The sequence below is a fragment of the Hibiscus syriacus genome, unplaced genomic scaffold (assembly GCF_006381635.1).
Source record: "Hibiscus syriacus cultivar Baekdansim isolate YM2019G1 unplaced genomic scaffold, ASM638163v2 tig00110013_pilon, whole genome shotgun sequence".
Classification (NCBI taxonomy): Eukaryota; Viridiplantae; Streptophyta; class Magnoliopsida; order Malvales; family Malvaceae; genus Hibiscus; species Hibiscus syriacus.
In genome coordinates, this window is record NW_024062563.1 from 2,076,481 (window position 1) to 2,086,147 (window position 9,667).

General features: G+C 33.5%; 1 protein-coding gene across 1 annotated transcript; it reads left to right on the plus strand.

The window, feature by feature from the left end:
- The first annotated feature begins 7,234 nt into the window (after positions 1 to 7,234).
- Positions 7,235 to 8,569, plus strand: LOC120212351 (NAC domain-containing protein 41-like). Its single transcript, XM_039210695.1, has 3 exons — positions 7,235 to 7,512; positions 7,608 to 7,873; positions 7,964 to 8,569. Exons 1-3 carry the CDS (start codon positions 7,332 to 7,334, stop codon positions 8,177 to 8,179), a joined length of 663 nt encoding a protein of 220 aa, XP_039066626.1. The 5' UTR covers positions 7,235 to 7,331; the 3' UTR covers positions 8,180 to 8,569.
- The last annotated feature ends 1,098 nt before the right edge of the window (positions 8,570 to 9,667 follow it).

Here is a 9,667-nt window from a genome sequence, read left to right on the forward strand (position 1 = left end):
TATTTTTATGTAAACATAACATTTAATATATGATTATTGTGATGACTTGAAGAACTCATGTATCATGTATTATATAACAATGATGCATCTGCATATTGAAGAACACAGTTTCGTTGTACGGTCTTATCATCACTTCAACTTGTTTCAAGTGGTATTATACTTGTCTATAAATTGTTCTTTATGCATTAGGGCATCAGTCCAAATCTCACCACTCACTTCACACACGTGCTGTGATACACAAGTTGCTCCTTCCAGAGATAAATCTCCCCTTTAGGGAAGTACTGAAAAATATTAGGACCCCTTCCAGGATTTTAAATTTGACTGCTACGAAAGGGATTTTTCAATTCCACCAAAGTGATTTTTCAATTCCAACAAAGTGTAAAAAGATTGATCTTATTCATCTTTATTTTGTGTAAAAAGATTGGTCTTATTCTTTTAAGGGCACTTTGGAGTCTATTTTAGGAGGTGTTTTATGCGATATATATATTAAGCTTGGAGCTAAATGCTGTTAAGAGTGAATTATTCTTTTCAGAGATTCATAATAGTCGGTTGGAGGCTATTCAAGTTGTTTCTGGTTTCAAGTTTAGTATCTTGGAGCCCCTTTTGTGACCCGTAAACTCATTGGGAAGAATTGCTTACTTTTATTGGAGAAGATCATAGCTAAGTTGAGGCAATGGACCGGTTAATTATTGAGTTATGCAGAGAGACTCCATCTCATTAGGTCTTGATAAGCATTACAAACTTCTGGTGTCGCCAGCTTCTTCTTCCCATGATTGATCAAGAAGATGAATTATTTGCGCACGAGATTCATTTTGAAAGGGTCAAAGGTGAGATGGCATGTGGTTTGTTCTTTAAAAGTTGAGGGTGGTTTGGGCCTTAAAGATCTCCAATGTCGGAACAAAGCCTGTGTGATGCAGCTTATGAAAAACCTATTTACTCAAGAAGGGTTTTTTTCGGGCGACCTGGGTGCACTCTTATGTGCTCAAGGGGATGAATTTTTGGCAAGCAAACTGCAACAATAATGCTAGTTGGAGTCTTGAGAAACTCTTTAAAATTAATGAGGGAGGAGGCTGCTCATGTTCTTACTTCGGCTTCTAGTATACAACAGGTTAAACCTGCTTGGTCGTGAGGTGAGATTAGGAGGAAGGCTCCTCATGTGCCTTGGCATAGGCCTGTAAACGAACCGAACGCACACGAACGGAAATATGTTCATGTTCGTTCATTTAATAAATAAACGAACATAAACAAACAAATTTTTTTTTGTTCATGTTCTTTCATTAAGGAATATAGCTTGTTCATGTTCGTTCATTAAGGAATATAGTTTGTTCATATTTGTTCATTTAAATAATAAACGAAAACAAATGAACGAACATAAACGAACATAATAAATGAACATAAACGAACACAATAAATGAACAACACAAACACAAAAAACAAACGTATTCGAACACAACAAATGAATGTAAAAAAAGTAAACAACAAGAATAACAACTTAAAATTCATTAATATAACCTGTAACTTTAGAGTTAATTTATTCGAATACGACAAAAACATACATAAATCATAAATAAGCTATATGAACATAATAAAGTCTTAAAGTTAATTTGTTCAACAAAACAATCTTCTTGAAATCCAAACAACTTCAATAATCTTCGTAACATATTCAACTTGCTATATGTTCGAACATAAATGAACGAACATATAATCGAACGTTCACGAACGTAAATGAACGAACGAGCCCTTTGTTCGTGTTCGTTCATTTAATTAAACGAACGCAAAATCTTGCTCATGTTCGTTCATTTAATAAATAAACGAACTTCCTGCCGCACGGTTCATAAACGGTTCGCTGAACGTTCCGTTCATTTACAGGCCTACCTTGGCAAAAGGTAAAATGGTTTCCGTTACATGTTCCTAAGCATTCGATTATTTCTTGGTTAGCCATCCTTGACAGACTTAATACGAGGGTTAGACTTTTGCAAATGAATATTGTAGTTGATCCTATTTGTATAAATTACAATGTCTAGAGATCATCTATTTTTTGAATGTCCTTTTTCTCTAGAAGGAGGTTTTGAGTTTGTGTGGATTGAGGAGGGATGTTTTGAGTTGGGAGCAGGAGCTTGCCTGGGCTACTTTTTGTTTGAAGGGGAAACCTTTGCTGCTTTTATTTTAAGAACGACTCATGGAATGATTTTTCTATAGGGACGAGCCCGCTTCTTTTTCTCAAGCTATTAAACATGATCGTTGGGGAACTTGTCACTGTTTGTTGCGTCTGTGAAAAACTGGGAACTTCATCAACTTGATATTCATAGTGCTTTTCTCTTTGGAGGTTTATATAAAGTGAATATGAGGACTCCTCAAGGTTTCTCTCGAGATAATGAAAGTCGCTTTTGTCATCTTCAAAAATCACTTTACATAAACCTGTAATAGTAGTAGCAGCATGGTGTCTGAACATCTCAGTTCTTAATCGATGTATAATATTTAAATTTAATAAGAGTGTTGTACGATACATGAACATGGACTAAATACAATTAATTATAGTATGAAAAAAAAAGCAACGATTATTATAAATATTTATATATGAATGAAATGACTCGTTTCAGAAATGAAGAAGAAACATGCATGCATCTTTGTGATTACAACGACCTTGTATAAGCAATTAAGGGAAATGTTTCTTTGGAGTATCAGGAAATAATAAGGACCTGATAGTGTGAACCAGAAACCCGACACAAAATAATTCATTATTCCCAATCACTTAGCCAAATCGTCAACCAAGGATATATGACTTATATATAGGGACAGAAAGGGTCCCTGTCTATGTCTCTGAGTCTGTGCACAAACATGGCCAGTTCTGGAGAAATTAAGATATCAAGATTAGTGTGTCCAAACAGGTTTTGTGCTCATCAAGATTGCCATTATTAAGTTATTATTTCCTTTTTGTTCCTGAGTATATATCCATGACTGGTAATCTTGCTTTGTTTCGTCATTAATTTTTGAACTGTAAATTTTTTTCGAATGGTATAAGATGATTATAAGGTGACGAGTAAGGATCGGAAGTCCATGCCGTGAAAAAACTTAGTGGAAGCATCTGATGCATAAAGTGGAGGAAGTTTTGACGAGTGCCTAACTTATAATTAATTAAAAGGTGAACTACATAAATCACATCATTATCTTTCTTTACCCTCATTCTTTAATCGTTAAACTTAAAAAAAATCAATTTTGTTTGTCACTTAAATTTTAAATCATTCTTTTGTAATCATTTTATTGTTAAATAATTAATGTTGTTATGACATGGTAAACAACATCAAAATAATGTTGTTTTGAAACAATCAGCTTTCCAGTAAAATAATATCATTTTGGATTCTTATACAAATTCTCTTTCCTTCATTTTTGATCATTTCTTTTCTCTCAATATTTTCATATAATTATCACTCATCGTGAACAGGCATAATGTCGGTGGTCACTGATAACGGTTAATGACTATGATGAGTCCTAAAATTTTCCACCAAACTTATTTATCATTTTAAACATGACTACGGTGTCAATTTAATAAAAAATATCTCAAATTCCATAAATCTAGCATTGAACGCTTCAATTCTTAGTTCTTTACTCTTTATCGTCTACCCTTGAATAACGTTGAAATTTAGATATATTGTTAACCGTCCAATAAGGGTCTTTCTACAGTTGAAATATTCAAATGGAAGTTCTGATCACCGAAGATCTATTAAAGTAAAAAATTGAGTTTTTTTTCTTCTTTTTTTTTTCATTTATTCCGTGTATAATGAAAGATGGTGTTGAGTCAAAACAGAAGGAGCATGTGACAAGGCTGAAGGCTAAAGAGATTTTTGGGGTCGTGGATGGTGGTGATTTTGGGGAGATATGTATAATTTTGAAAATCACAAAGTTTAAAGGAATTAGAGTCATATTTAATGAAAGATAGTGTTAAGTTGAGTCAAAACAGAAGGAGCATGTGACAAGGCTGAAGGCTAAAGTGATTTTTAATTAGGGTCATGGATGGTGGTGATCTTAGAGAGATATGTATAATTTTAAAAATCACACAGTTTAAGGGAATTAAAGTCAGCTTAGGCAGTTTTTAAACCCAAGTAAAAGATATTTTTATATATCTAAAAACCAGTAGAAGTTTCGAGGGTGGTGGTTTTGGGGTCTAGATGAAACACTGATCGAACTCAGATTTAGAAAATTGTAATAAGATATAAAATTTTTAGGGTATAACAATCGAGAATGATAGGCGGTATCGATTTTGGTCAGCAAACGATGATTGAAATATGAGTTGACACATGGGTAAAAAATTAATGAAAAAAAAAGAAGCCAACATAGTTTGAGAGATAACAAATGAGTTATCAAAAAAATAAATATCTAATTTTGAGTGATAAAATTGAAAAACAAAATAAAGTTTAGTGACCAAAACAAGAATAAAAAAGGAGTTGAACGAAAAATTATACAATTTACCCTTAATTAAAGGCTATATATTATTCTAATGATTTATCAAAGAGAAAATAACTTCAGTGACCAAAAATCCGAGATAATATATAATTTTGACCAACTTTTTTGGATTTGCGAAAATGACCAACAAAATCGCAATGCGATCTCTAATTCGCATTGCGATCTCCACTATCGCAAATTCGCGTTGCATTTCGCATTGCGATAGTTGAAAATCGCGTTGCGATCTTCCCACGACCACGACCCGACCCGAGACGAGACGAGACGGCGGCGGCGCGCGAGAGTCCCCCTTGTTCTCTATCACTCAACAAGGAAGTGGGAAAGCCAAGCCTTAAATACCATTCCCAATAGTGTTTCCAATACTATGTGGGATTTGAGCATTACCAACACTTGTTCCCAATACTATGTGGGATTGAGCCTTAAATAGTGATATTATTTTTGAATGTTTTGCTTAAAATTGCAATAATCGCGATTGATTGTAGATTGACTTTTAATTATGACATATTTAATCGTATAATACTAATGCAATTGGTTGCTGATTCAGTTTTTTTAAGGTGCATGATTGTTAATTGTTTCCTGAATAATCACATTGTATTGGAAACAAGTGTTGGTAATGCTCAATCCCACATAGTATTGGAAACACAATTGAGAATGGTATTTAAGGCTTGGCTTTCCCACTTCCTTGTTGAGTGATAGAGAACAAGGGGGACTCTCGCGCGCCGCCGCCGTCGTCCGTCTCGTCTCGTCTCGGGTCGGGTCGGGTCGGGTCGGGTCGGGTCGGGTCGGTCGTGGTCGTGGTAATACGTGTCTTCGACACGTCCGCACGAATACTATCTTTTTAGAGAAAATTCTTAAAAAACAAAATCTTTTTAAGAATTTGGAAAAACGCAACGACAACTGTAGACTATCGCAACGAATTTGGAAAATCGCAACGACAACTGTAGACTATCGCAACGCGATTTTCAACTATCGCAACGCGATTTTCAACGCGAATTTGCGATAGTGGAGATCGCATTGCGATTTTGTTGGTCATTTTCGCAAATCCAAAAAAAGTTGATCAAAATCGTATATTATCTGTGATTTTTGGTCACTGAGGTTATTTTCTCTTTATCAAAAGATAATTAAACCATACATTGGAGCGATGAAATACGGCCACGTAGGGAGGAACCAGCGGTGCGATTATCTTGTCGACAGAAGATGTTAATGACAGCGGTGGTTTCAAAGCAAGGAAAAATTTTAGGGTTTTTAATTTAAGTGTTAATATTTGGTTTAATTATTATTAAAAATAAAATTATGAAAAATAATGTAATTAATATTTTACTTTAAATAACTTACGTTTAGATCTTTAACAAATTTATAATTATACGTTGAATATTTTATAATTTTAGATATTTATAAATTAAATTAATTATATTATAGATATTTATAAATTAAATTAATTATACTCATCGTTAATGGTGTTCATCAATATTCGTCGAACATTGTAGAAATTCTATATTTATCGAAAGATGATAAACCATATATATAGATATGTTTAAATCTATGTCTTCTTATATATTATAATAATATTAACATGATTAAAAGTTAAAACTAAATCAATATTAACTTGGTTAAAGTGCAAAAATGGTCCCCTAATTATAGGGGTATTGCTTTATTAAATCTATCAACTATTAAAAGTTACAAAATGATCCGCCAACTATAGAGTGTTGCTTTGTCGAGTCCCTCGACTATTAAAAGTTACAAAATGATTATCTGACTATTCATTGTGCTTCAAACTCGTCATTTTCTGTAAAAAAAAATTGATGGTATTTTGAGCTGAACCTTAACTTGCTAACTGTGATATGATAAAATTTGATCATAGAATTTCAAATGACTATTATATCTCATTCATCATGTTAACGTCCAACTTAGGCAACTGTCAATTTTTAACGAAAAATGACGAGTTTGAAACATAATGAATAGTTACATGACTATTTTATAACTTTTGATAGTCAATAGGCTTAATAAAGTAATATTCTATGGTGAAAGAATCATTTTGTAACTTTTAATAGTCAATGAACTTTACAAAGTAATATCTTATAATCTAGAGATTATTAATGTACTTTATCCTATTAATTAAACGTATTTGATTAGTTAAACAAACGAGTTATGCTAAACCTTCCAAATAAGTTCATAAATGTTAATAGAGGATTTGCTTCCGATGTGGGACAGGGACGGGAACAGTCCAATTTTATGTTCACCCTCGATTGCATTGTAACAAAACAAGCATGGGATAAGTTGGAATTCACATGGGGAAGCCACAACCATGCTTATTTTGGTCGCTGCAAATTGGACACAGAGAGTGATTGACAATACACAAATACATACGCACACTATTATCCAAAACTAGTTTGGACCCTTGGATCTTTCTCATATCCCATGGAAATAAGCGATTCAGCATCCATTCATAAACGGAAGAACCAGCAGGAAAGAGGCACACGTGGGGCTCACTTTAGAAGGGGACGACGTTTTTTCCTTGCACGTTTCTCTAAGAAACCACCCCTCGACATAAAGCAAGCATTGGGGTTGGTTTAGTTTTCTGGTCAATATCAGGGAATACGAATTTAAAGAGTTATATTAAGAGTTAATTAAATGATTTTAATGATGAAGATATAATTATATCGTTAATAATTTCAATTTTGTTAGGAGTTTGTTTGAACTTTGCCAATTGCTCTTTATTCTCTCGATATAAAGGAAACTCTCTTGTCCCTATAAGCCCATAAAACCAACACAAGTCCTTCGTTTCCTTTTGGTTTCTTCTCTCTCTCTCTCTCTCTCTCTCTGTTTGATGTCAACCAGTAAGCTATCTTAAATTTCCTAGTGTTTTTTCGAGTATGGGAAGTCAAAATTTTGTTGTAAATGGAGGGATCAAAATGCCAATCGGCTTCAGATTCCATCCCACAGATGAAGAGCTTGTGGTTCATTACTTGAAGAGAAAAGCATTATGTCTCCCTTTACCAGCTTCTGTCATTCCTGAGTTCGATGTTCTCCAGACTGATCCTTGGAGATTGCCAGGTTTTTTTGCTATCCAAATTCTCAAAGTTACAAAAACTTTCAGTCCTTGTTTGAGAATTGAAACCCTTTGATCCATTTTTTCTGTTTATTTTCAGGCGATTGGAAAGAAAATAAGTACTTTTTTAGCACCAGAAAAGATAATGACGGTACCAAAAGATGCAAGAGAGTAGCTGGTTCTGGTTACTGGAAGCCTATAGGCAAGGAGAAGCCAATTTTAGCTTCTGGAACAACCAATGTAGTAGTTGGGATGAGAAAAGCTTTGATCTTCTGTGAAAGCAAGTGTTCTAATGGGACCGAGAATCGATGGCTGATTCACCAGTATCGGCTGGTTGACTCAGTTGCAACTCTTGATTCATCTCAGGTGATTCAACAACAAATAAAAGTACCAGTAACCAGAAACAGAATCGATTAAAATCATTATCTTAACAATGGGTTTTGCCCATATTTGCAGATTTCCATTGGAGATTGGTTAGTCTTCCGAGTGTTTCAGGGGAAGAGAAACAGAAGAGCTAAAAAACAAGGTCTCATTTCTAAAAAGACAACTAGTGCAGTTAACATGTCATGTTGTATCGATTTTACTGTGGAAGACAGCTTAGTGTTTGGTCCTCCTCAACCTACTTCACCAAGTTCAACCGAGGAAGGAAACAATTATTGCTTCAGTATCTAAGCTTTTGCAAGTGAAAAAATGATCAAAAGTAGATAAATACTATGAAACAAATGCATATGAAATGGAAAGCATCCGAGTAAAGAAGGGTTGTGCAGCATCTAATCATAGCATCGTGTATATCAATGGTGATTGGAGGCACATGGGGTGAGGGGTGGGGGGCTGATATTCTGCCCTACATGGCTACAGCTGAAGAATTCAATGCTCTTGTAAACTAGGCTTCCATTGATCGAATCTGTGCTACTTTTTTTAGGCTTTTTTAATTATTCTCAGTGTTTCTGAGGCTTTTCAGGCCACACTTGGAAAGTTGAAGAGATTCTCTCACCATCTTTTAATTCCATGCCATTTTGTATGGAATTTTGTGTTACGCTAAGAAATGGTTCTGTTGTATTATTGTGTTTGTAATTTTAGTTATTTTACCTGCCTCTACTCAGTTTTCCTATCAATTTATCCAAATGAAAATATACTTGAAAAAAGGGAGAAAATTAAAGAACGCAATTTGAGCCATTATAAACATCAGGAAATTGGATTAGTTAATGTTGATGAAAATATTGGTTAAGAGAGATGTGGTCGATCGATTTATACGAAGAAGATGAAGAGCAGGTAATCTGAAGACGATGATGAACCATTAAGATCAAATAAGAATAAGTTTGTGACATAAAAGATAACGTATGTTTTACCTAGTCATATAAGACGATTTATATATTAATTTTTAATGTTAATGCAATTTTAGAGTAATGATTATTATCTATAACTTACTAGAGTCAATAAATATTACTTTTACATAATACATTTAACTATGACAAATAATATAAATCTAATAATAGTTTTATCAAATTTGACAAAAAAATTATAAAATTTCATAAATTTTAATCTGACTAAAGAATACTTAGAATAAACAACAACAAAAAAACTTCTCTGAAGACTTCTATGAATAGAGAATGGAAGTTTTATTGTACGGCAGTCTTAATATACGACTAAAAAAAAGTGTTATCGGTTTTGTTATTATTATTTTTTAACAAAATCAATAAAAAATTACCTAAAATATTATTATTTCTACATAAAATATTAATTTTTTTAACATTTATGGTAAAGTGCTCAATAATAACAAAATCAATAGAAATAATAATGTGTCTGGTAATACTTTACCGATTTTATTAAAAATAATAATAAATCCGATAACATTTTTTCTTAACCGTATATTAAAATTGTCGCACGTGAAACTTTCCCATAGAGGAGTGATAACAAAAATACGATTTACACAATACGACAGAGTTGAAAATATGATGAGAGGGAGTTGTGTCGTCAAAGATGATGAGAAGCGGAGAGGCATCATCTTGGGTAGAACCAATGGTCAATGACTACTCCCATCGCAATGTCTGCCGCACATGTAATGTACAAACAGAGGGCAGCACCGAGACCATGATGCTTCCCAAATCCATTCATGCATTGAATTGACTATATTTATTTAGCATCAAATACATAATATCT

Bases quoted from the DNA above. Each gene is read 5' to 3' on its own strand.
- LOC120212351 (XM_039210695.1), top strand. From the start codon at position 7,332: ATGGGAAGTCAAAATTTTGTTGTAAATGGAGGGATCAAAATGCCAATC. The intron at 7,513-7,607 runs GTTTTTTTGCTA...GTTTATTTTCAG, and splicing joins TGATCCTTGGAGATTGCCAG to GCGATTGGAAAGAAAATAAG. The intron at 7,874-7,963 runs GTGATTCAACAA...CCATATTTGCAG, and splicing joins CAACTCTTGATTCATCTCAG to ATTTCCATTGGAGATTGGTT.